Here is a 27,372-nt window from a genome sequence, read left to right as displayed (position 1 = left end):
GTGTTCTCACTGAAAACAAGCTGCCACTTACTTCATTTGTCATTTCCAGAAGAAACTAATAACTGTGTGAACTTTTGCTCAATTGTTGCAACATCCTATATCACTACCTATACTGGTGTAGTAGGACAGACAGTGTTGAATGTAAGCCTGGGGAAGAGAGGGGGTAACTTTGAAAGTCTAAACAAAAATCTCTCACCTCTAGTAAATACCTGCTTACTAAACTTTCTGTATTACATACTCAAGAAATATTAATATTCATTGTTTTACTTGTTTAATTTCAAAGACCACAGTCAGATAAGCATTTTACTCTATTTCTGTTGATGTGGTTCTTTTTGCTCTGCTGACCAGTGTGCTGCTCTGTGCATGCTGCCCCTGCAATGGAAACAGTGATTGGTGTAATAATGACAAACTTGAATTGTTTAATCTGTAGGATTATTTTAGTCAGTGTAACTTCAGATTCTGCCTTTTATATGAAGTCACTTCTTATGCTATCCAAAGAGAAACTCTAAAAAATAATTAAAAATTATAAGCATTGATCCATTAAATACTTTTCTCTAAAAGACACTATCAATTAACTTGTACTAGTTTAAACATGGCGTTGGTGTTAAATTCAAGCAGATCAATAATGCTTTGGAGAGCCATGGCAATGAAATATTTGGCACTTGGTCTCTAGATCATGTTGGTGAGCTAGTATATAGCCTATAAAATATTTCCCTGTGTTAGCTTTCTAGAATGTGCGTGCTGCCCTGTTTTCATAAGCCTCACTTTCATAGAATAGCTATAAAGCATCTCGGTCTGGGAGATAAACGCTAAAAATTAATTTATTTCTCAAATTAGGATTAATATTTGAAATATGAGCAATGGTAAGACTTTGGTAGTTATTTCAAATTACTTTTAAATTTCAAATTACTTTTGAAAGGTATCAGATGTTTGCATTATGTACAACGGAAGGCATGCTGTCAACATTTTGTTTCCCAGTAAATGTTTAGTCATCTTGGATGTTGGAGTTGTGTTAGTTTCTGGTCACATATCCCCATGCTCCTGTTTCTAGGTGGCAGAGGTATGTAGCCTGATCTCCTAGGCTGCTCTGTCTCTTGTACCAAGGTAAATTCAAAAGACCTGTAACTAAGAGTTTTCTCTGAATTAGTCAGTTTAGAAGCCTCTTCCACCCTGACAATTTAAACAAGGAAAAAAAAAAGACTTCATACAGATCATCTGGCTAGCCTATGGTATATAAAGGGTGTAGTGATACTATCATCTAAGATTCATGAGAGCACAGTTTTCAGCATAGGTACTGTTATCTAAAACTGAATTCTGCTAATGTGAATGGAAGGAGCTTGATTGTATTTGCTGCTCAGCAAGTCCCCACAAGGATTTGAGCAAACAGCATGCAATTCTATACCTGACAATGATAAAGACAGTAGTAATTTACACTTATGTAATTTACACTTTCCTTTGAGCTGATCTAGATGCTTGCTTCCAAAACCTGTTGAAGTAGTTTTACTGATTTTCTTTTCCTTCAGGTAAAATATTGAGCTCCTCGAACAGTATATTTGAATGCAAAGTATACATGGAGCAAGAAGGAATTTCTCTCTTTTAAAAATAAAAGAGAGAGAGAAAAGAATTTATATTCTCAAAGTTATAAGTATTAACTTTAATTTTTAGTTATAGATAGAAAAATTAGACATAATTCAATCTACAAGAAACTAAACTGTATTACTTTTTCAGAAGTGTTAATTTGAAGTCTCACATCTTATTTTTCTCTTTATTCCCTGTCCATTATGCATAAAAATGTTTAAATGTTTATGTACATTTAGAAGTAGTTCCCTCTAAACCTTCTTCTAGTGCATCTCGCAGCAAGGCTTTGTCTAAATTCAAAATGTTGGAAAAATTTCATAAGGACAAGAAGGATCCATACTTAAACAAAGAAGAAGGAACCCTTGCTTCTGACAGTCCAGACAATTCTGAGGGTAACAAATCTACTGCATTCTATATGATATTAAAAAACAAAAATGGCTCAGTTCTGACAGTCTTGGTCAAATTGGGAAAAAAGTTACTTTTTAAGTAGATATTTGTCATTGTATGTTTGAATCCTTTTTATTTGTTTTTAAACTTTTCAAATGTGGTGATTAGAAATACTTTTCTCAGTGAAACTCAGGTTCTTATTTTAATTAATTACAAGTGGCAGGACTTTAAAAAAAGAATACTGTATATCACTAGCCTTACAAAATGTTGTATTTGAAGTAACAGGTAGGAATTTAGAGTTCAAGAAAACTGCTGCTTTAAGAGGTCTTTACAAAAAACAACAAATACCCTTCCCCTCCAAAAAAAAAAAATCACTCTTGCTAGCCCCCCAGAAACAAGTAGAACTGTTCAAACAGCCAAAACACAGTGAAATTACTTCAAAATCCATACAAGTTGATATTTTTTTCCAAGTTTGATAGGTTTCTCAAAGTTCAGATTGTGTAGGGTGAACGAAAGCAAACAGTCTTACCTTTATTAGCAACAGTAGAGTCCCCTGTAATCTGGGGTGTTGAGAGTGGCTAAATTGCAAAGTTTAATGGCTACAAAAACAGTCTTTGTTTTTCAGATTATTATGGGAGGTACTTTTTTTAAAAAAACTGATTTGACTCAAACACTGACTGGAAAAATACTTAAAAATTTTTAGGTAGCTTACATAAATCCAAGGAAGCCTTCAAGATCAATGTACATCTGTTCAGAAATGTCATTGAATTTGAGATTATTTAAATAAAACAACACGGGAAAATGTGTGTGTGGGGGGGTAATATTTTATTCTATTAAACATTCTAATTGGGTTTTTACTGACTTATATTCACTTCTCCTTTCTTGCAAATCTCTGCATAGGAGATCAGTCACAGTTTATCATTTGATTCTGCTAACATATTCTCGTTCAAAAATATGGTGTTTGGGGTCTGGTGAGATTATGGCTAACCTAAAGCTCTGCAAAAAACTTGTGACCCCGCTGCAAACAGACTCCTATTTGCTGCCTTGATAACTAGAATAGAGTTCCATCTGGGTAAATTGCTTTGAATTACTGCATTTGGCTATCTGAGAAATGGGCTATTTGCAGGTTTTTGCCTCTGTTCAGCACTTTGAGCTTTCCATTTTATACTTTTCAGTGTAGTAGCAATATGCATTTATTTAGGCATTTAGCAGTATGTGTTTATTTAGGCATTATCTTGTACGCGTGTGGAGCATCAGATAATGTCTCTGACATTTATTTGTTGCTTGCAAGGCAAATCAGTCAGAGCTCTGTAGTGAGGACAGAGCTGAAGTTAGATAAAGGAATGTGGATTTCTAAGATGTAGAATCTTAGACTCCCAATAAAATATGCAAAGGAACTTTGTCATTGAAATAAAGGAAATAAACCTATTCTACTTCTTAACAGAATAAACATGCTGAGGGCTGCCCAGTAGAGGTGGAAAAGGTGTTGAGACTCTTGCTTTCCCCACATTTTCAGTACCAAAGGGAAAGGGCTCTCTCCATTGTCATGATATAGGCAAGTATGGCATTTTTTAAAAGGGACTTGTATGAACCTTTTATAGAGGACAGAGGAAGAGCCCAGAGCCAAAGCACTTGGTCAGCACATGGAAGACTGGTTTAGTGTTATTGATGCATGTATCTCCTCCAGTCTCCTGCAGCAGGAAATGAGCTGTTGTCAATGTCTTTACCGTTTCTGGTATGTTCAGTACAAGGACACAGTCTAAACGTCATGTGGCCAGACAGAACAGCAAATTCTGAGTCTTTTACCAACTGAAGATTCATATTGGAAAAGACTGACTTAGATTCTGTTCCCTTCTGTGAGAACTGTTAAATAATTTCATATGTCATTTGATAAATTGCATGAGTAGCTTTTCTCCTACTCGTCCTCCAACAAGAACTTATACAGCATCTAAGTATAAACGTGTGTTTTACAGGTAAGCAGAAGGGAGTTTTTGAATTAGTAATGTCCTGCAATATCTGGCTTTTAATCTTCCTTAAGGAAGTAGATAAGGCAGTGTTGTGCCTGAGAGCCAGCATAAAGTTGGTAAGGTGATGTTGGACGCTCACAAGAATGAAATTCCAATAAGAAGAGCAACTGCAAGTTGTAGTTGCATAAACATACATAAACATACATAATGGAAGAACTGGGGGTTCATCAATGACCTTTAACTAATGTGAGTACTATTTTTTTCCTTAAAGCATTCAAGCAACAAATTAAATGTAGCTGCTAAGGCAATGGCTACAATTTAAAAAAACCTGTGGGGATCTGAGGTAGTAGATCAAATAAAATTAACAGGCTTTTAACAAAGAAATGTAATTTTTGTATAGGGACCTGTGTGTGTGATTGTCTTCAATGAGTAATGTGACAGTAAGTCAGTTTTTACAGTTTCTACATTTGCTTCATGCTGAGCTTTAGGTTTGTGTGCAGATGTGAAGGATAGGAAGACAATATATATAATAGCTTAATTAATTAAACAAGATTTAGGTGAATGTGATTTGTGAGCCTGCATATCTTTGCAGTTGCAACATGACATTTAAACTGGTTCTGGAAGGTGACCGAAAGACCGAAGTGTCATGCAAATAGCTTTTGGATGGTAGTCAAGAATGTTGCAACTTTTTTCCTAGGAATTCTTGGAGCCAATGGAAACTTTGCCAAGATACAGAACACTTCACAGGCTCTGGGAGAAAGCTATGAGAATATGCATGTGGAAAAGATGCAGCTTCAGAAAAGTAATGGGGTTGCTGTCTCCTTGAGTAGCGACAGCCTGGAAAAAAATGGTGAGAACTGAGTGCCCAACCATTTCATGAAGTTAGGTATATCTAAATAAATTACTATTAAAAGCAGTTTACCGTAATTCATTGCAAGATGGGATTCTTCACTTCCCTCAGCTGCATCTCATAAAGTCTCCTAGTACTAGTTTGTGATTATTTGATACTGTTAATATTTTGTAAGTCCGTCTGTAATTGTTGCTAACTGTTATGGCTATTTTATGTGGACATTAAGCATAGACAGAGTTTATTCTTTGTTTTGAAATTTAGATTCAGTTTTAGCTTCTGGGCCTAATCAAAGTATTATGGGAGTTGGATTGGATACCTTGGAAGAAAAAGAAGAAAAAGAGATCTTCTTTGCCAAACTTGAACAGGAAGCTTCCTCTACTATTGATTATTCAAGATTAAATAAAGAGCTGGATTCTAATGATTCTTTCATGCTAGCACCATTTGTACGGTAACGTCAAGGGACTAAAAGTTGTGGGCTGTATTAGTGGGCATGTATGACTTGGTTATGGCCACTGAACTTTTGTGGGAACAACATCCTCTATGATTTCCATCATTTTTTTGTTTGTTTATTGAGGTTTGGCTTTTTTTTTTAAGACAAGGGCAGAAATGAGCTTAATAAATAGAAGAAAGGAGTAAGGTGGAAGCGCAACTTGGTGATGAGTCAACATAGCTGCACAGTTTGTGCCTAATTTGATAGTAACAAGTCAATTTAACATTCTTAATTGTAAGGTGTAACTAAATGAAGAGGAAACAACTGATAGCAACAAGGAAATAGATCAGGAAAGATTTTGTGTCCCTTCAGACATAATATTACAAATGAATCTAGAGGAAGGATATAAATTCATAGACCAGGTCACTCCATTTATAATCAGTTATGTGAAAATAATGTCCAAACATTTGTGAGAGAAATGGATGAAGGGGAAGTTCAGGTTGCTGTTGCTGAAAATGCTGAGTTCAGGCTGCTGCTGCTGAAAATGCTGAGCTCAAAGGCAACTTCTGATGTGAAAACAGTTGAGGGGCAGCATTCTGGAGAGTTTCAGGTAAGAGAAAAACTTTAATTTTATGGGAAAAGGGGAAAGAAAGGAGAGGGTTTTTTTTTTTTTTATTTATTAACGCAGAATAAGAAGGTCAGAACAGGAGGCAAACCAGATGGTAAAATATTTTTTGAGAAGCTGATGTAGATTGTTGAAGAGAATGCAGAAAGAGAGCGATTTTAAGAGATAGATTGAGAATTTTAACTGTGGGTAGTTTTAAAATCTGAAATACTTTATTTTAATAATTGCTGACATTTTTCCACCTTTCTTACGTATGATTTGCTATGTTGGACAAATTCAGTTTTTTTATTCTATTAATAATTGTAAGAAGTATCAGAGTGTAGAGTTCCAGGAAAAAAAGTATATTTATTTGCTGTTCAAAATGAGAGTAGAATTTTCATTTTGTTTCTCAGAAATGAAAAAACTGAAAAAGGAGAAGAAGAACCTGCATATGAAGAGAAATCTGGTAATACAATCATTTTTCTTATCAGTAGTTTTTACATCAGCCTCTTAGGCTGCCTTTGCATCATGACTGTGCAGCTGTTATTCAGACACAGGGCTTGGGTGTTTACTTCTGCTTTTGTCCTTCTTTTTGTTTTAAGTGGATTTTTAATCTGTTGTAACCCGAAACACAAACAAAAAAGAAAAGGAAACAAAACTTGTAAAAAACCTCTATCAATCATAAATGAAAAAAAATACTCTGATGTTGAAATGTGTTTTAATGTTTACTCCAGTGTCTTAACAGTCATCTGCATTTTTGTGCCATCTTCTCATGCCTGAGTTTAATCTCTGTCATCTGCAATATTACTCTTATTTTTTTCCTCAAAATTTCCAGGCTAGACTCCTTCCATCTTGCTTATTTGCCTTTCCCTTGTCATCTCCCTTTGTTTCATGCTTCATTGATAGCATATGATAGAATGTATTTCTGTAATTTAACAGATTGTATTTTCAAATTCATATATTTAGCTGAACTTCTGAGATGTCCTGTTGTCAGGCTTGTATTTCCCAAACATATTTGTAAACCGTAATCACAGGAAGTCTTCTCTTCTTGAAAACTTGATTATTTTGTCGACTGCAAGAAATCATAATAGTTGGAGCCTTTTTCCTAACAAAACAGTTGAAATTACTCAATTGTTAAGGTTACTTTTATGAAATTGACACTTCTGATTTTTAGGAAAAAGTTGCCATGGAATACCTGGAATTACCAGTCTGTGTGCTGTGCATGGTTTGGTTTAGTCTTTGTCAAACTGGTATTTCATGAAATAGCAAGCAAAATAGTGGGTAATAGGTGTGCAGGAATAGTATAAGCACTGTGTTTGCCTTAAGTCAGTATGAGAAAGCTGTTTTCAGCTGATCAGATTTATTGTGGTCCAAAACCAAAGAGAATGCTGAAATAGTGATTCTTCATAGAGCAGTTTTTACATACAAATTAAACTGTGTGCCAGTTGTATTGATGACAAAACACAGAAAGGACACATTATGAACCAGTTTTTTGCAATGCTTCTAGATTTAAGTGTTACAGATAATGCAGACACTGAAGCCTGTAATCACAGGAGCTGAGTGGGAGAGATACAGTAAAAGGGAGCTGAAACTTGTGGAAGGATCTAGATAAATGAAGGAAAACCTTTGGCTTGCTTCTAAAGTTCATTCCCTGACACACTTGTGTTTTTAAGTAATGGTTACCCTTGAGGGTGGCTGTTTGCCCACCACAGCAGGTCAGAAGAAGCCAAATTACAGATTCTGAGCCTAAAAACTGCTGGAGTTGTCAAAGTGGATGTACAGAGTACTTCATCTACCGGGTAGGAATTGCATCATTTTACCCCTAGATGAGAGAAAGTGATTGAGTAAAAGGGGTCAATTCAAGTACACCTTGAAGAGACAGACGTAAACCGTATCTGATTGTAAAACAAACTTCATTTGAATTTAGAGAGATTATGTGTGACTTCCAGTGTAGTTTTAGTATCACAGCCAGTTCTGGAACCTTTCTGTTGCCCTTGTAAAAGGAGTAATATTTGCACTAGCTGTTCTTAGATGGGGTATTGAGGAAAAGGAAACAGCTTGCTCTTGCTGCTTTATCTTCATTGAATATTCGTTCTCTTGGATGTTTATTTTACTCTTCAGGTAGCTACAGTGAAGATTTTGAAGAAACAGATGATAATCCTGCCCTTAAAGCTGAGGGAAATGAAGTGAATCAAAACATCATGTCAGAAGTTGATTTAAATCCTCAAGAACAGGTATATCTTACCAAATGTTTCTATTACTTGCATGAATTTTAAAAGCTCTGCAATGTATAACTGTAAATATACTAAACCTTTATATAATATGTACTGTCTGAAAGAGTATCATTCTATTAAGGATATACTTTTTCTTGTGAGATATCACTGAAAGAGTTAAGTTCTTCATGGGGTTTCCTGCTTACTCCTTTGAATTAAGAAATGTGGATGGGATGGCGTAAATGATGAGCTCAGGTTGGAGACTCAGCCTCAGAATGGGTATTGAATTATCTCTCTGAGCTGTTAAGGTGGTGTCTATACCAGCAAGTGGTAGACAGATGAAAGTAGTTCTGTACAAAGAAGCACTTTGGGCAGAGGACCCAAAAATCTACCCTGTATGAGACTGCTGTTCACTGGCTTAGTCAGGTCTTTTGATGTATAGCACATGTGGCTGAAGCACATAGGTACATCTGTCAGGCACACATTCAGATTTGGGTTTTTTACAAAAGAAGTCTATAGAGTACCATGTATTCCTCTTCACTAGGTAAACTTTTTTCTTTTTTTTTGGTTCTTTTTAAGTAAATTTATTAGAGTGCTATTTCTAATAAATATTTGAAAAGAAAAAGTAGAATGGATATGTAATGTACTTACTGGTACTTTCTTTTCTTTTCTCAAACTATGATAAAAGAAAACCAGGAAGGTGCAAAAATGTTCAATTTATGCAGAGTAGCATTTAATTCTTATTCGCTTGTGAGAGGGTTTATAGAGTACAGGAACCTTTTGGCATCCCGAGAAGGGTTTTAGAGAAGTTCATATTCTTGGAGCATGAAGAACTGCTTAGTTCTGAGATCTAAAAGCTGATTTTAGGTATTGAAACAACTTCTAAATTTTGTCCAGTTTTTTTACCCTGATATTAAGAGGTTTTTTTCTTTATTTTTGTTAGGAAGAAGCAAATACTGGCATGCTGGCTAAAGGTAAAATATAAACTTTGATCAGTGGGAGAAGACTAAATACAACTTTTTGAAAGTTGCTTACCTGATTTTTACTATTTGGATATTTTTCACCTGATTTTATTGTGTTCGTGTACTGGAAATCCATTGGATTGAAGTAATTAAAAATAGTCTACATGTTGACACTTCAGAGTGATCATCAATGTATTTTTATACTTATTACATCTAGTCAGAACTCAGATTTGCAATCAGAGTTCATCAGTTTACCATTAATGGCATTAGAATAATCTGTATAGAATTTTCTTGTATGTTTAGGACATCAAGATAAGTTTTGGTATACTTCTAATTCCAGTGCAGACAGAGTATAAATAGGAGAATTGTGCTTTCTTAAACATTTATCTTCTTGCTCTTAGTGGTGTTACTTGATTCACAAGATTCAACAGAACTTCAGAAGGCCATTGAAACATCAGATGTAGCTCCAGGCGAACATGATCAGCCTGAAGAAGTCAGTGGAATTGAAATGAATGATGCAGGTAAGGGGTGTTTAAAAAAAAAGGAAAAACAAGAAAAAAATCCACCACACAACAAAACTCAAACCCTAAAACCTTACTTTTTTAGAATAGGTAACTGATGTCTTCATTTGTTCTTAAGTTATTGGGGAACATGAAACCCTTTTAGCAACAAATCTTGAAAGCAGGAGGACATATTTCAGGAAAAAGCCATGTTTCTGCTAGAAAGATACCTTTTTACACTTGATTATTGCAAAGTAGTTTTTGACATTGCAGTTTTGTATTTAAGTAGCATCTCCTTTGGTTGTTCATCATAGCTAAAATTCTTCTTTGAGTGCATTGAACACAATTATTAAATACATTCTCTTATCAAACTTTGCACAACAGTGTAGGCCGCTTACATCCAGAGTATGGCTCTGATGGCATCTGTTAAAATAGTTATATCCCATACACTGTTAGCTTTAGCACTGATAAAATATTGATGTGAGGGAGGATGGTGGAGAGGCATGGAAACTGTAGATGGGACTATTCAGTAGGTACTGATTAACTTGGCAACTGTTTATAGTAAAATTGAGATTTTCAGGGGATTTTTTATGTAACTGAAATCACTGTTTTCACTACGATAGACCAAGCTAGTTACTGAAACACAGGTTCCAGTGGGATGTTCCCCAAAACAGAAAATCCAGTAGTGTCTCTTATGAGCCTGCATTTTTACAGGTGCTTCCTATGGACAAACCACCAGTGACATCGAAGCGTTACACCAAGCATATCATCATGTTGATCAGTCCTTGGGAGACACTGATGAGCAGAAATTGCACAATTCTGCAATGGCAGTTTCAGAAGGCTTAGGGCAAAGCATTTCACAAAATAATGACATCTACTCAAAAAACATGTCAACTGTTGATTCAGGTAAATAGCTGAAAGGAAGGCATGTATTGTACAAGCATGTAGAATGAGTGAGCTAGTAATATCTTTAACACTCCATTTATGAAACATTTTTAAGTGTTTTAATCCTTTTAACAAGTATTATTCCTAAGTTTCTTCGTATTTATTTTATATTTATCACTAATTAGATTTACCTACTGTGGAAGAATTGATGAAAACAATTAAAGGACATTCATGTAATATCAGAAGTTTTGATGTGGAGCCTGAAAGGTATTTATTTCAAGAAGCATTTTAAGAATTGTGGTAACGTAAACCCACTGTTTGTTTAAAACAGCTTACTAAATAACTCATCTGTCTTTTTTCCTCATTAAGTACTGAAATTTTGTTGTGTCTTGCACTGTCATTATGGCATTTGTAGGGAACTGTAAAATGAATATACAGTGTTAATAGGTTTAGACCAGGGATTCCCAAACTTACTTGAGTGATAAGCAGTGATGTTTGCCAGATCATTTGGAGGAATGTTCCTTACTCTCACAGCTAGGATCTCTGCTTTCCCAGTCTTCTGCTCTTTACCCTTCTCCATACATGTATTTCAGCCCACATCCTATCCTAGCTCTCCAACCTTCGTAATCTTAAGATCAAATCCTCTTATTTTGCCTACTTTTGTGATTCTTACTGACCTATGCTCCATACCTCCTCCTTATTTGCTGCAACTGTTGTGTCTAGAGCAGAAAGCACAGGCCTTGGATCTGTTAGAAATACAAGTTATACTTAGCAAATAAGTTTTGGGAACTTGTTGTGGAGCTGCACCCAGCAGAAATTACCATTCATTGGTTTATTAGTGTTTGCATGCTTACAGGTGTTCATCTGGTAGTCAAGTTTGGTACCTCCACAAAAACAGTCACTGCTGGGAAATGGCTCTTGTTCCGCAGTGTGGGAGCAAATCTGTATGACTAAATCTGCAGGATTGTTCTCAAAAGAAGCCTAGTAGCTCCTTGAAGTTCAGGCAGTCTTTACAGCTGGTACCTAAAAAAAAAAAAAAAACCCTGTTTTTTCCAGAGTGATAAAAAAGCAAATGGCAAAAGTCTTATTATATATGACTTTTATTCCTTTCTTTTATAGTCCTGTGAAACTGATAGGCAGCACAGAAAATGACCTTGTCAGCCACTCACCCTTTGAAGACCCCCAGAGTGATACAGTTTGGGAGACAAACTTAGTTGAGAAGTTTAACAGAGAAAAAAGCATCTTTCTACAGACAAGTGTGAATGATGATAACTTTCAGAGGGTGACTGAGAAAGAAACTCAGACCAGTGAAGTACAGCCTGGCATACCAAGAGAAAAGGTAGTACAAGACTCTCTGCTTTCACAAGGCAGCAAAAGTAAACAAGTAAGTATTATCAGCTAGATTTTTGTTTTGTGGAAGTAAATTCTAAATGTATAGATTTTTAGACTTTGTGTCATTTGATTATGCTCTGATGTTTAGAAATGAGACACTGTTGCTCTTTTTCTTGAAACTCTTATGTTGCCATTGCTCTTGTTAGAGATAGCCAAATCCAGTGGACTTCAGGACTGGTGAGATCCTTCCTGTCCCAGCCTAACATGTGCAAGGCTGCTGCAGTGCTGTGTTCCCAGCTTAAGCTAATAATGGGTCTGATCATGTGAACATTGGAGGGGCATGTATAAACACACAACAGGCTCAGAATAGGGAGCATATGTACATAAATAAAGTTCAATAAGAATATAGGAGAGACTGCAATGATCAGTGTCAAGCTCAGTCAGAAAAGTGTACTGACCAACACCTTGGTCATGTCATCAGCTTTTTTTGTCAGATTTTTCCCTCTATTTCCCAAACTTGCTTCTTTACCTATTTTTTGTTCTTTCCCTAAACTTTCTGCAAGTTTTGCACATTCTTACAATCCTCTCAGACATTCCCTGCATCCACAAATTCTTTTCTCTTTGCATCCCCTAAATTAGCTTCACACTTCTTTAGACAATCACCTCTTCTGTCTGCAAGGCATTGCAGGGAAAGAGGTTCGACTGATTTATCCTGATGGATTTCCCACCAGGGCAAACAGACTTGGGAGCTGTGTGCTCTGTTTTTGATGATCAAGTTTAGCAGGGTTCCTCTGCCTGCCACTGTTTCTCTCTTCATCGCCAGGTTTCTGTGTTCACTGTCTTTAGTCATGACCTACCTGCTTTTTTAAGCAAAAGATCCTGTAATGTAATACAATTTCCCAAAACAATTAAACTGTCAGTACAAAATACTTGCCCTGTGTGTACTTCTGAAGTAATGCAATTCTGCAAATTTACATACTGCTAATTTGGTTAAAAATAATGCTTCCCATCAGCCTTTGTCTTACAGTTCTGTAGTTTTGGTAAATGATTCTATGGTTTTTTTATTAGTGAAGGCTACCTTGAGATTACAGTAGAACTTAAAGCTTGTTTTAAACAAATGTGTTCTATCACAGGCTCTTCGGTCTTGTTCCTTGAAGAATGAAAGATCAGAATCAACTAAACCAATGTCATACAATATCAGAACTCCAGCACCCTTACATAGAAAGAAACCTTCATATGGTCCTCATGGGCTGGTTAGAAGTTCTGGCTATGGGAAACCCAGTTCTCCCTCAAAACAGTCTTTTCCAGTTAGTGAGAAGAAAACACCAAAGGAAACTTTCAGAAAGACGTGTATGAAAGCCAAAAGTCCTGCAGATAGAGCAAAATCTAAAGGTAATTCTATGGTAAGAAGTCTTGAGTTTTAAGAGACAGAGATCTTTGCTGGTCATGCTTCACATTAAAAAAAAAAAAAAAAAGGAAAAAAATCCAAATTCCAAATGTTGTAGAAGAAATCTAAACCCTGATGCAGGTAAGTACTGATTTTTTTTTTTTTTTTTTTGTATTAGTGTGAAGTTGCTGGGAGAGAGACTTTCAAATAAATCTTTGCATTGTAGTCTTGTTTCATTTCCACTCACATATACCACCACTATGTTTGAAACTTCTCTACTATTCACCAGTAGGACCAAAACAATAGAAAAAACTGATGTTTAAAAATTAATACCTACAAGTGGCATTTTTCATTACAGTAAAGATTTGCTGACACACTAACTTCTGCGTTTGAAGCCAAATTTCTGTTCTCAGATTCTTTTGATCTTTGCTATTCTAGAGCACAAAGAAAATACTAAAAAGAAAGTCCTATTTTTTGTTCATGTCTCTTGTAACACTATGGAAGGGAGAATACCAATATAGTCCTGTGAAAACTGAGTTGCAAGTAAAGGTCCGAACCTTTTTATTTTGGGATAAAGTTTGAAGAGTTTCATGAGATAATTCATCTTAGCATCTTTGCAGATGATGTTTGCTATCTCTGAGGCACGGGAAAGTAACTCTACAGATACCCAGGTTTTAGTGCATTTTGAGCATGCAATGCTTTTAAAAACCCTGAAGATAGTGTTGGGAAAAGCAGCTTAGGATTGTGTTACCTGTCTTAGGGAGATGCTTCGGTGGCAGCAGTCAAACTGAGGTCCTCAGTGTATTGTTCTGTCATTCCCTGGGGGCAGAAGGTTGTACATCCTGGTGAAATTGGTGAAGTGAATGATGAGTACCAAGAAAATCACAGAATCATAGAATGAGGCCACTAGCCTCATTCAGACATGCTCTTCCCTCTCTAGCTGTAACCATTCACCATAGCAATTTCAGGTGATTTCAGAAGTTAATCTCACTTGGCTGCATTTTGCAGGGGCCTCTGTAGCTAAGAAGAGAATGGCATTGAATCAAACAATCCTCATTATTAGGTGCACTAAGGGAGCACCTTTGGGAGGGGATAGTGTGAGAGATGTAAAAAGTATTAAATTTGAAAAAGGATCATTGTCTGTTTTTTTTCAGGTATAGCATTCCTAAGCAGGAGCTCTTTGCTTAAATTAATAGGCAGAAATGAAATGGTAGTTGTAGTTACTATCTGTATTTCAGAGAACTGAGAAGTAACTACTTCATTTATGTTAGTTACTCTAGGGTGAACTTTCCTGATTTTTAACTCCATTCAAGTTGCTATTTGATGCAGAAAGTAAATGTTGCATTTCTTTGTATGCTGTCTGCACTCCAAAGTCCATTTTGAAAATTGCTGTGCCTTATCTTCACCATAGCTTGAAATATGTTGTGTTTGTGTATACTTAGAGAATTGGCCACTTCTCAAGCAGAGAAGTTAACCTTGTTTCATGAAGTATTTATTATCCAGATACTTTTTTCAGTTATTCCATTTGGTTTTATTTTATCTTGTCATCAGTACGAGTCATTCCTTACTTAGAAAAAAAACCACTCCAGTTTATCCATAGTATCTCATTTCTCTCAAGTTTTTATATTTAATTAAAAATTCAGGTTGTAGAATACTTAATTTATATACCTACAGGGTGGATCACATGAACAGATTTTTTTCTTAAAGGACATTAAATTCTGTATTTAATTTTGTTCTATTTTACTTTCTGCCTAAATGAAGAAGCCTTATTTGCTACTAGGATAATCAGATCTGCAACGAATGAACCAACTTTGGAGAGAAGTATTAACAGAGTTTTGTCTGGCCAATCAGTTGTTAATAGTCTTGGACACCAGGCTCTGGATTATCAGAGGCATGTAAGTAAAAACCAGTGATGCTCCTAATTATGGTACGTACAGCTTCATTTGCAAGCCTATTTTGTCAAGACTTTTACCGATTATCAAAAGATTGACTAAAGGGAAGTCTTTATTCAATATTTCAGTATTTGCCAAACACCAGTTTTTGCCTCTAAAATACGCAAGTATAATCATACTGCTTTTCAATTGCTTGCATAATTCCGTTGCTTGGGTGGTTCTATATAATTAAAGTTGTTTATTAAATTCTAAAAATTCCTATTTTGGGGTAAAATAAGGTTAAATAAAACTTCTACTTAAAATACTGTTATGAGTGTCAAACAGTACTACTGTTTGGGGTTTTTTCCTATTTGCATTGCATTAAATATTTAATACTATCTTCTAACTTCTCCAAGATGACTGAATTTTTGGCACCGTTGATGGAGTTTCATTCTCCCTTATCAAATGTGTAAAACGGATTATTCATTGAATACCTAAAGCATTAGTGCTTTTCAAAAATTAAGATGCATAATAAAATAATTCTGGTAGCAATGTAGTGGCCCTCATATGCAAGGTATTTTTCTTGTTGGTTTTTTGATTTGTTTTCCTCATATATAATTTGGAAATGAGAAAGTAGCTCAGTAAAGTAAATGCAGGATGTTTTGCCATTAGAATGTTGGGGAGTTTGTGTTTTGAGGTTTTTTCTGGGGTTTTTTTTCAAGTGCTTTATGTGGGTGCTGAGAGCCAGACAAAAAAGTTAAGTGAACTTGTTGAGCAGAGTTCTGGTAAACAATCAGCTGAGTGTAACATTTCCCTGAATTCTCTTCACTAGGAGTTATCATTTTCTCCTATCAAAAGTTGTGACAGAGAACTGTATTTGTTAAAACGAGTACAAGCTGCAGAGGAGGACCTGAACACAGCTCGAGATTTGATTCAACAACTGTCCAGCAAGGTTTCACAAAAAGAGAAGGAAATGGAGACAAAGATAGTAGAATTGAAAACACAGCATGAAAAAGAACTTTCTCATCTGGGTCAGGAAAATTATGTTCTTCAGAGTAAGGTACTTTATCAGCTTGTATCCTGTCCCTATAGAAGAGGAGGAACATTGCTTCTGAAAATTAAATTACTGTTACTTTACATGAGTCGTTCATGAGCAGAAAATCGAGATTTACACAGACACTGCTACTTTATAAATGCATACCTGCAGTTATATTTATTGCCTTGTTTTTTTTTCTTCAGAGATAAACTAGATTATCCTCAGTTCCTTTGCTATTTTGAGAGTTCTACAGCAAGGTTTTTTGCAAATATTTATCTCACTCTCACAGAGATTACCAGATACGACTTGTTATAGATAAGTACTATATTTTGAGATACTGTTTTTAGTTTTTGATGCATTTTCCAGTGTTGTCTTTTTGTCTGTATGAAATACTCCCAGAGTTATTCCACTATACCCTCCTGTCTAGATACATGAGAACAAAAGAGGGAGTGTAAAACTTAAACTTTTCCAAGTGTTTTACACCTTGTTTCTGTTTTGTAATGCTTCTGTAAAACTCCAGTTATAAGAGTGGCTTGTGGGTCTGCTGCCATACCTTAATGAAGAGATTGAACTATTAATATTATAAATGTAGTCTTGTAGAGAATTCCATATCACTAACAAAAATTTTTTGTTGCTTGTGTGTTCTTTTTCTTTCTGAAAGTTAAGAAGCATGGAAGAGATGGCTCAAGAAAAGAGATGGAACCACCATACAGCAACAATTCCTGTAAGTCAAGAAAAACTGGCACAAATACAAAAAGAAATTGAAGACCAAGAGGTCATTATTCAAGGTTATCAACAGGTATGCCACACTGCATGTTGAGCTGTGTTCTAGCCAGTGTCAGAAACAAATCGTTTAATGGTTATTACTTTTACATGAAAACAGTTATCTTGCTATCTAAAAAGTAGATGAAATTTGGGTGTGATGGGCAAACATATTGCACGTTTAAAAAGTATTTTACGTGTGTCTAGTTTGGGCTCAGTTTTTCCACAGTTCTGTGTAAAAATCCATTGTAAAAATCACTGACTTGTTAGTTGAGAACTGGGAAAATACTTTATGGCCAATAGATAGCCACAAGCTCTTTTCCCTAAATGTAGAGGAAAAGTAGTATTTTTAAGCAATATTAGAAATCTAGAGAGTTCTATTTTTAAGATGTTTTTCTCAAAATCTGAGCAGCTGATTTCAGGGTAACTTTATTAAGGTGTCTGATTCTTATTACTTAGTCAAGTGTAGAATAGACAACGCACGCTTAATAATCCTTTCGAACGCTTGCAAATCCAGTAGGTAGTTTAACCACCTTCCAGCTGGTGCTCAACAGAGTTTCTTGGTGTAGACACAAAGTCTTACCAGTATGGCTGTGAGCATCCCAAATTGGTGATGGTTTGTGTCCACGAGATTGGAGAATGGGCAGGCTGAGCTCTGATCTATCAGCATCCACTCATGAATATGCTTTTAGAATATAGTTGGGATAGCGTTGGAGAGGAACTGGCTTAGATCCTCCGGAGTGAGCACGTGTTTGGACGAAACTGTAGATAATGAAAGTAGATATCCCTTTTAGAAGCTTAGTAACGAAATATTTAGTGTTTGCTTCCACTGTTTCAGTAGGCAAACTATGCAAGTCATAGACAATTGTTTTAGAACTGGAGAAAACAGTAATTTATTACCATTCTTTACCTTTGTCTGTCTCAACTTAGGAAAATGAGAGGTTATACAAACAAATGAAAGATCTACAAATCCAAAACAAAAAAAATGAGGAACGAATGTTTAAGGAGAATCAGTGTTTAATGTCTGAATTAAGAGACCTAAGGTAGGCCCTTTTACACATCTGACCTAAAATCTCTGGAGTTTTCAGCTATTTATTGTTTTATATATGAAGAACCATTCCAGAGTCTGTCAAGTGCATATTTTCAAGTTTTTCTTGGGTTTGTGGTTTGTTTCTTCTTTTGAGAAATTATTTATGTTGATTACTGGCACTTAATTCTTAGTTTTCTTGATGATGTTGCAAACCTGTGGGAAGACTAGAGTCTCCCACTTGGGGAATATTTAAATTCATACTCATATATCAGAATGTGTGATACATACACTATATTTGTTCTGGTATTATGACTCTGCTGATGTGTCAAAATGTTTTGATACTGCTGTAAGATACACAGTAGATTAGGAGACACAAATGATCCTGGTAGTGGAGGAACCATTCAATTCACTGCACTGTAGGTCCTGTAAGATTTTCATCCTGTGAGGAAAATGAGGAAAAATGACCTAGCAATCATGTGTACTCCTAATCTACAAATCTTTGCTCTGGAGAGGCCCACAGATGAGTTCCACTGATGCAGAGTAGATTTTTGTTTCCCTCCTTTGTGTTGTCCCAGCAAACAAGTTTGTGTGAGGTGAGAAGATTTCACCTTATAGATGAATTTTTTTGTATAAAAATGTTGTGCATGTTTGCTTCTTTCTTTCTTTCTTTTGAAGCCGTACGGACTGACTTTTTGGTACCATTTGGGGGGGTTGTGTTTGTTTTTCAGTATGCCAGTGTTAGTATGCCGAGTCACCACACTGCATAACTGTTTTTGCTGTTGCTGTTTAGAGAAAAGATAGAGAAGACTAACAACCAGTCACGAATTGTACAGGATTCTGAACCAGCCAGCAATCGGAGTTTCACAGAATTGATTTCAGAGCTTCAAGCAGCACAGGTAGTTACATACCAAGCCTTACTTTCATTAAAAAAACCTGCATGACCATCCATACTGTAGACTAATAATGTAAATTAAGTAGTGGAGCATGCTACTCTTCTACAGCATTAATTATTTTCCACACATCAAAATATCAAACAGACTTTCAGAAGTAATCCTCTAAGACACAGATTCACTGAAAGAAGTTCAGTGTTTCCATGTTTACTGGAATTTCTGAAAGACCTTGTGAGAGCTTGCAGAAACTAGTGATATAACCTCTATAGTTTTCCTGCATAAGACAAAGCCAGAAGATTGCTTATCCTTGCTGTGTACCAAGTAAGTTCTAGAGAAGAGCATTGGAGTAAAAAGAATCTTTTGTTATTCTCTCATGTAACTTTTTTTGTAGTCCTACAGATGCTTCTGGTTATGAAAGGAGTATGTTACATAAGCTTCATGCTAAAATTAAAGGTTTTCTGGAATTTCTATTGCTCTGCTTACTGCAAGTGGGGGGACTGTTCTAGTACACACTTCCTCTGATAGACTAGAAAATTAAAATCTGCTTCTTCCATTTTTTGTTGTTGTTTGTTGTTGTTATAAACAATAACTGGTTAAGCAAGTGAAAAGATGTTCTGGATCCTGTGAGTTGCAGGACCAGTGGAGACATTCCTGCTCTGGCAAAGCTGGCTTTGAGCTCTTAAGGCACGAGAGGCTACTCTAGTTGTGACCTCAGAGGTGATGCTGTTACACTTCCCTGTTCCTTAGGTCCAGCCTGTAATGAGACTGAACAGAAGATCCAAAGATGGAGAGAGACACACGGACAACACTAACGTGGTCAGGCACACAGATAACAGAGTAGTACCTTTGCTTGCACCACAGAAATACAAATAATACTGTTGGAAACACGAGGAGCACATGCAGCCTGATATTGTTCAGCAGATCAGGATGGGAGTTCAGTAGCAGTAACACACATTACATGCACATACTGGTCCTAGATATCGGTCTGTTTACTGGCTGGCCCCAAAATCTCAGCCCCCCAGTTGCTGGTTGCTGTACCTGTGGATCCCTTGGACCAAGAGGCTCCATCTCCAGATGTGACACTGGCACTGAGACCTTTCATCCCATTTTGTCTTGAAGTTTGCTAGTGATCATGTGTAGACAAACAGAAGAGAGAGTGTGTGCAGAAAATGGCAAGAAATAGAATGTAATGAGGTGAACTGTTGGACAATACCTCTGTTCATTTAACCAACAGTCTTAAGTCTTAGAAATAAGTTAAGCCATTTTCTTTATTGACCCTCTCAAAAGGCAGAGGTTTTCTACTTCTACAACAGTTATGTAAGACTTAAAAAATCTGTTTGGGGGGTTTTTTAATGTTTAACTTAAGTTTTCCCATGCTCTGCTATAGCAAGGCTGAGAATAATACTAAAATTAGAAGACCTTATGGTTACTGTGGTCGGACACAACTGATTATGATTTAATCATTTCATGGTGAAAAGGCATGCTCAGGTTTCTTTGTGTGACATGTGTTCAGTTTTTCTTGTGTTACTGTTTTCTCTAAAATCCAGAAAGAAGAAACTAAATTACAAGAAGAGATAAGACATCTCAAACAAGATAAGCAAGCTCTTGAGGTAGACTTGGTACAAGCAAAGAAGGAGAGAGACTTAGCAAAAATCCAGATTACATCTGCATCAAGTAAAGCACTTTGATTTTGCTGAATAATTTTATCTACTTTGCATATATAACACAAACTTGTTTGTTATTAAAATATTACTTAGTGAAAGGCATCTAGACCATTTCCAAATATTGTCTAAACTTCTAATAAAAGCATACAGTGAAGGACATGTTACAATACTTTTGGAACTCTATTAGAAAGTCTTTTCCTGTATGGAACCAAACTCTTTGTTGTTGCCCATTAAGTTTGATTTCTTGCCCATCTTTCCCTGGACATGGAAAACAGAAGATTCCAGTTGTATGACAGCTCTGTTCAAAAGAAAATATTCACTATGTTGCATCTTAGTCTCCTGTTTAGGTCTTGCCCATTTTTTTACCTATAGTTTATGTCTTGGGACTTTTTTCAGCATTCTTATCAGAGCTTTTTCCAGTTTGAAATAATGAGAAAGGGCCAGGAACTGGACTCTCTCATTTCCAATATCAGGCATCACTAATGCTAAGAGTAGATATTTACCTCAATGTCTCTTCTCAAAGTATGATCTGCTAAATGGAGGAGTATGATCAATACACATCTAAGAATATATTCTGTGTTGTCATTCGTCTTGTGGCTGAAAATTTGTTTACTGGAGTCTGATCAAGAATACCCCTGAGATTCTGTTTTAAATAGTTTCCATGGTAAAACTGTAAGCCATTGAGTACTACTATGTATGAGAAAAGAAAAGGATTTTTTTCAAATATAGTTGCTTTTAAAATTCTAATTAGGATCTGGTTTAAAAATTTTACTGCAGTAACAGGATTGTTAAAATAGTAAATGTGTGAAGTGTGCTGAGGAGGACAGTGTTGACTAATTACTCCTTCAATACATAATTACTAATAAAATAATTCTAAGGATGTTTTATTCTTGTAGGTGATAAATCTTATGAATTTAAGGTTATGGAAGAATCATACAAACAGGAAATTACTCATTTAAAAAGAAGACTTCAGTGGTATGCAGAAAATCAAGATCTTCTGGATAAAGATGCAGCCCGTCTTAAAGATGCAAGACAAGAAATTGAGAAACTAAGACTAGAGGTGATAATATTTGGCTTTATCTAAGAAGTTGGAACTTGAAACTGTTTCTTTTACTAGTGATGATTATAATGTAATTCTGTCCTTCATAATAATCCCTTTTTTTTTCATGTATTAGTTTTGTTTTATTGGACATCTCGATGATGCTTCTGGAAACAAAAGTAATGTGGTTCCCTAAAACCTGCAAATTTCTTGACCTAAGGAAAAGAAGTATATTATTACATTAAGAACTAGGGACATTCTCTTTTTCTCTCCTTTTGCTCCATGGCAACTCTTATTTTTTTCTCGCAAGTACTAGTTCTAAATTCTTTCTTAGAAAAAATCTCTGGTTCCTATAGTAGGAAAGAAAAAGCCAAAACACTCAAAATATAAACAAAACTAATACATGAATCTTGAATACTGCTGAGATTTGCGTTGCTGACCTGTCAGTACATTGGACTTAGGATTCACAGAAATAAAGAATTTTACCAGTGATAAAATATATAACTGATCTTGGAATTTTTTCATGATGTTTTATTAGAGAGATCACAGATGAAAGGAGGTGCTTCTGAAGGAGCAACCAGGAAAGGAGATCCCTTAAACACCACTGTACCAAACTTTGATCAGCATATCACTACTGTGAAAAAAAATATTTTTATTTGCATTTTCTCCAGGAGGGACCAGTGCCTAAAAACAGAGAAGAGCTTTGACTTCATAGACACAGTCAAATTAGTTAAACTATGCTGGCATAAAAGCATTACTTATGCTAATATTGCCAGTGTGGGAGAGAAATCAAGATAGGAATAATTCCAAATATTCAGGATGTAATATTGCTGAGATCATAGTGGCTGATAAGGGTAGGAAATTCAGTTATAGATTATAACTTTGAGACTTCATGGCCAGACTTCATTTGAGTGCAGGAGCATTAGTTTTACAGTTCCTTCCCCTGATTCTGGGAGTCAGCATTTATTTAGGCACAGCATAATGTTGCCTTTTGGCTGTTTCTGTATCTCATCACAGAGCATAGCCTTGGAAATCATGAACTGTCTCATAAGCTCACCCTGAATTCATGGAGTGCACTGTAGTACTTTATATTATAGCTTATTAACCAAGCCAACACACTGAAAGTATGAGAGAAAGAAACAGTTCTACTGGTATGAAGACAAGAATGCCCCAGAGCTGATTTCCCTAGCTAGTTTCCGCTGTCACTTAATTAAGAACCTGAAGAATGAGTTAGTACAGAAATTACTGTTACCAGTTTTTAAGTGGCAGAATACTTCCATTATATTGTGCATGTTTGAAATGCTTTTGTACTGTAGAACAATGTCTCTGAATATATATTGCAATTTATCTTCTCATAAATTGAATAGGTTGAGAAGCTGAGAGCTGAAGCAGGAAATCAGTGTGTGCAACAGAAGAAACGTTTGCAAGACAGAGCAGCAGATGCTAAAAGAATTCAGGATCTTGAGCGACAGGTATGCAATAATATAACTCTGTTTCATTTAACCTTTATTTTAGATAAGGTCTCTTAAAACACTTACCAGTGCTTTCATAGGATAAAACATTACATGAAGTCCTATGATAAGGTAACTTGTGTTATTGAACACTCATAAACACAAAAAGCTGCAATTATTTACTTAGAAAGACCTCTTCTTGCTACTATCTTCTAACAACCTGATATCCCTTTTAAAATCCTTTAAAATACTGTTTAGAATTTCTTGGAAAGGGGCAACAGGGCAAAAGCCAAAACTTGCTATTTATCATCTAAGACTCCCTCTGTCCATGTTCAGTAATCCCTTAACATTATGACCAATTTCAAACAAGTTGATTCAAGAGTAGGATTGGATTCCTACAAGATTCATGAAAACTAGGGGAGTGGAGACCTTAAAATCCATGTTTCAACTGAGAAAGTGTCAGGTGGAAGTGGGTCTTCCTGAGTTTTAAGAGGTGGCAGCTGCATTAGTTAGGGATGTGGGATTCATGGGAAAGAGCCTCTGCAGAATTTTAATGCAAAGAATATCTTATCCATATATAAGAGAGGGGTGTGTTATTAATCTTGTATGCAAGGTGTTAGTCTTACTTTATTGCAGACTCCAAAATAAAAGGCATATAATCTGTTATTGGGAAAATAATACTGCTATGAAGTATCTCTGTAACAGTTGAAAAAGTACAATGTGAATGCAAATCCAGAAAAAAGCAAACATATTCACAGCATTAAGAGCCATATTCAACTGAAAGCTCTTTTATTTACTTTCTTAGTACTTCTGACATTAGGCACTCTAAAGACTAGAGCAATATTTTGTTTTAAGATTATGCATGTCAATCAGTAAGAGATGATGAGTCTTACTTTTCTATAAACAATAGCATAAATATAAAGAATGTAAAATAATTCTCAATATATTAATCTCTAATTTTCTTTTTTCACCCAGCCAACATGGATGAAATTTGTTAACATTCTGTCACTTACTTCTGTTCACTTTTCTTTAGAACTTTATTCTTTTTGACTTCTGACTTAATTTTCTAATTGATAGATCAGAGAAATGGAAGGAATTCTAAAAAGAAGGTATCCAAATTCTTTACCTGCTTTGATTTATGCTGCTGCTGCTGCTGAGAAAACAAATGATCTTTCAGCTAAAACAAACACAGTTGAATTTTTGGAGAGAAGAATAAAGAAATTAGAAACAGAACTTGAAGGTAAAGATGATGAAGCTAAGAAAAGTCTCCGTGCCATGGAACAACGATTTCAAAAAATAAAGGTAAAAGTTGGAGCCTTGTAGAATAGTCCACTTTGCAAGTAACAGTCACAAGGTAACGGGGGTCTAACACAGGGCAGTGGTTAAAACTGAAGGCAGAGACATTCAAGGGAAAACAAAAATATTCAAAGAATTTATAACCAGAATTTCAGTACCATCAGCATCTAAGATAAAAATAGCATTGAAGTCATTAGGGTAGTATGGAGACTGAGAGGACACGTTCTTGAGGCCTAATAATTTAATTCTTACAATTAAGACAGGTGGTTTTCACTCTGTGGGTCAGAGTAGCTGCTTACCTAATTCCTTGCTGTACCAAAGGCCGTGGTTTCAAAGGTCTGCTGACAGAGCATTTCTCCAGGGAACGTCTGGGAACACTGAACATTCTATCAAAAAATTACCTGATCGTGAGCCGAAAGACTTGTGTTAGCAAGCATGGAAATCTGGCATTTTACTTCAAGGAAAAAGTGAACTGCACAGGTTCTTAATGAGCAGGAAAGGAAAGCACTGGCCAGTTGTTCCACCTCTTCTCCATATGAATCACTCGTCATACTTTCCTCAAAGGCTATCCAGGCTATTAAGAAGAGTCAGGTTTTCCTCAGTGCATTAGGAAGAAAGATTCCGTGTCTCTCTGAATTCATACGTCTATATTCATACTACAAATAAATAAAAATGAAGACCTTTTCTGTTAAAATTTAAGATGTTTTGAAATATGTACAATTTTGAGCGTGTGACAGGAATGTTTGCAAACTGACACATGGCAAATACATAATGACAAAATTAACTACTTCTTGCTATACTAAAATAAGATGTTACTTTGCCTTTCTGAGTTGGAAACATCTGAAGAGAACTCAATTATATAAAAATGAAATAGTTTCTTGTCAATACAATTTTTGTCCCATAGTTACTGCATCCATTGTGATGACTTTGTAGTAAATGTTTTGAGAAAGTTTATTTTACCACAGACTTTTTTCACTCACTAATTTCTGAACTGATTGAGTAGTGTTGTTACTAATATTGATGTGTATCCTATTCTGAAATCTTGCTTCAGATGTGCAGTAGCTTTAAAGAATAATAGGAAGAGCTAATAATAAAAGTACACTTATGAAACTGCTTTTTGTTCCCCTCTTCCTACTCCTCTCCTAGATACAGTATGAGCGAAGACTTGCAGAGCTTGAGCAACTGCTTGCCTATGAATTTATGAGTGAAACACCAAAAGTGAATGGCGATAAAGCTGGTTCTACAGAACTTCAGCAGGAGCTTCAGAATCTAAAGAAGACCCATCAAATCACTGTTAGAAACCTCCAGACAGAAATTGAAAAACTTAAATGTCAAAATTCCCAATTAAAACTCAGAAGTAAAAATGATAATAAAGACTTAGAGTGCACAGACTCTAAAATGAAACAAGGTAACGCAAAAGACAGATTGTTAAAACTAAATGAAGAACTGGTCACCAAAAATAAAGAAATACAAGACCTTACAAAAACTGTAGAGAAACTTCAAAAAGAAAGGATGGTGATGCTATCTGATAATAATTTGAGAAACATAACCAATAATAAGGAAAACTGTACAGAAGTCATGAAAAAGAATACCTCAGCAACAGATGAAAGGAATTCCCACTACAGTGAACCCTTTCTAAGCATTTTCAATGATGACAAAATATACCAACCACATACCTTTTCTGATTCTCATCTCTCAGAAGTTCTGAAAGAAAATGCACAGCTGAAAGAGGAGCTAGAGAGATTGTCTCTAGAAATGAGCCAGCAGCGGGTGAAGTCTCAAGCAGCACTGGCTTATTCTGAAAATAACATACGAAGGTAAATGCTCAGCATATTCCTTTAAAAACCTTGTTGAAGTGTTGGCTGATGCACAATTGAAGTGGCACATTAACATGTCAGCCATGTGTGAAGCTAGCTTATAGTTTTATTAGTACTGTTTGAGAGTGTTTCAGAAGGTTTTTTGATGTTTTGTTTTGGGTTTTGTTTTAAGCAGTGCACTGTCACAGTTCTTTCTACAGGCAAACCTATATTAATGCTTTTACTAATGCTACAATTTGTTATGCTTTTAAGTAAAAATATCTCAGTGTAAATCATGTAAATCATCTGCTGGAGGTCCCCTGGGAGGCGAATCAGCCGACTAGGGGGGCAGAGCCCAGCTTGTCCACCAGGCAGATGGAGCAAACCAAGTAGATGGAGGGCAGTGGAAACAGGTCCCTGATCGGAGAAGTAAAAGAATCCCCTCCCAACCCCACCTCACCTTTAAGGTGCCCTTAAAGAACAGATAAGAGGCCCTGGACCCAGAGAGTCAGGTAGAGGACAGTCAAGAGGAAGATCTGTCTGGAGGGTCTCCTGGTTGCACCCTGTCTACCAGACGGATTACAACCACAGCTATAAAGAAAAAAAGGCGGGTATAGTTGTATTAGGTGACTCCCTTCCAAGGGGAACTGAGGGCCTTTTATGTCAACCCAACCCATCCCACAGGGAGGTCTGCTGCCTTCCAGGGCCCAGGTGAGGGATATTAGTAGGAGACTCCCTCAGCTAATTCAACCCTCAGATTATTATCCACTGTTGGTAGCCCAGGCTGGCAGTGATGACATTAATGGAAGAAGTACCAGGGCGATTAAAAAGGACTTCAAGGTGCTGGGTCAATTAGTTAATGGGATAGGAGCACAGGTGGTGTTCGCCTCAATTCCTGCAGTAGCAGGGATGAATGAGGAGTAGGAAAAGCCCATCTTATCAATAGGTGACTAAAGGATTGGTGCCACTGGCAGAATTTTGGGTTTTTTGACCATGAGGCAAATTCCATGGTACCTAGTATCCTCAAATCAGATGGGCTTCATCTATCTAGGAAGGGCAAAAGGACTATAGCCCATAAGTTGGCAGGGCTGATCAGGACAGCTTTAAACTAGGTTTGAATGGGGAAGGGGTTGAAACCAGGCTCTGCAGAGATGAGCCTAAGGGTGGAAAGCCCGAGTTAAGAGTGAAATCAGCAGCCCAGCTGAAGAGCATGCACACCAATGCACACAGTATGGCTAACAGAGGAGCTGGAAGCCAACATGTAGCAGGAAAGCTATGATGTAGTCACCATCACAGAAATGTGGTGGGATGACTCGCATGACTGGAGTGCTGCCATGGGTGGCTACAAGCTCTTCAGAAGGGACAGACAAGGTAGGAGAGGTGGAGGGGTGGCTTTGTATGTTAGAGAGTCTCTTGACTCTGTAGAACTCCTATTAGCAAAT

General features: G+C 36.3%; 1 protein-coding gene across 7 annotated transcripts in view; it reads left to right on the top strand.

Annotated features, from left to right (window-relative positions):
• Window positions 1–27,372, top strand: part of CEP162 (centrosomal protein 162) — a 46,279-nt gene that overhangs the window by 9,185 nt on the left and 9,722 nt on the right. For 5 of the 7 annotated variants that reach the window (XM_027644768.1, XM_027644766.1, XM_027644767.1 and 2 more), the window contains 20 exons: window positions 4,630–4,782; window positions 5,044–5,230; window positions 6,230–6,282; window positions 7,938–8,050; window positions 8,973–9,003; window positions 9,393–9,512; window positions 10,206–10,397; window positions 10,562–10,643; window positions 11,496–11,760; window positions 12,842–13,100; window positions 14,857–14,990; window positions 15,799–16,026; window positions 16,664–16,801; window positions 17,695–17,807; window positions 18,585–18,690; window positions 20,232–20,358; window positions 21,245–21,408; window positions 22,755–22,859; window positions 23,916–24,140; window positions 25,281–25,951. In XM_027644768.1, coding sequence (XP_027500569.1) covers window positions 4,630–4,782; window positions 5,044–5,230; window positions 6,230–6,282; window positions 7,938–8,050; window positions 8,973–9,003; window positions 9,393–9,512; window positions 10,206–10,397; window positions 10,562–10,643; window positions 11,496–11,760; window positions 12,842–13,100; window positions 14,857–14,990; window positions 15,799–16,026; window positions 16,664–16,801; window positions 17,695–17,807; window positions 18,585–18,690; window positions 20,232–20,358; window positions 21,245–21,408; window positions 22,755–22,859; window positions 23,916–24,140; window positions 25,281–25,951 — 3,466 coding nt within the window. Of the gene's footprint in view, window positions 1–1,864; window positions 1,971–4,629; window positions 4,819–5,043; window positions 5,231–6,229; window positions 6,283–7,937; window positions 8,051–8,972; window positions 9,004–9,392; window positions 9,513–10,205; window positions 10,398–10,561; window positions 10,644–11,495; window positions 11,761–12,841; window positions 13,101–14,856; window positions 14,991–15,798; window positions 16,027–16,663; window positions 16,802–17,694; window positions 17,808–18,584; window positions 18,691–20,231; window positions 20,359–21,244; window positions 21,409–22,754; window positions 22,860–23,915; window positions 24,141–25,280; window positions 25,952–27,372 lie in introns of those variants that run through there. The other 2 variants (XM_027644769.1, XM_027644772.1) reach the window with 2 other exon arrangements.

This window comes from Corapipo altera, unplaced genomic scaffold (assembly GCF_003945725.1).
Source record: "Corapipo altera isolate COAL_440 unplaced genomic scaffold, ASM394572v1 2, whole genome shotgun sequence".
Classification (NCBI taxonomy): domain Eukaryota; kingdom Metazoa; phylum Chordata; class Aves; order Passeriformes; family Pipridae; genus Corapipo; species Corapipo altera.
The sequence above is the reverse complement of the archived record's forward strand: the minus strand, read 5'-3'. Positions and strand labels throughout refer to the sequence as shown.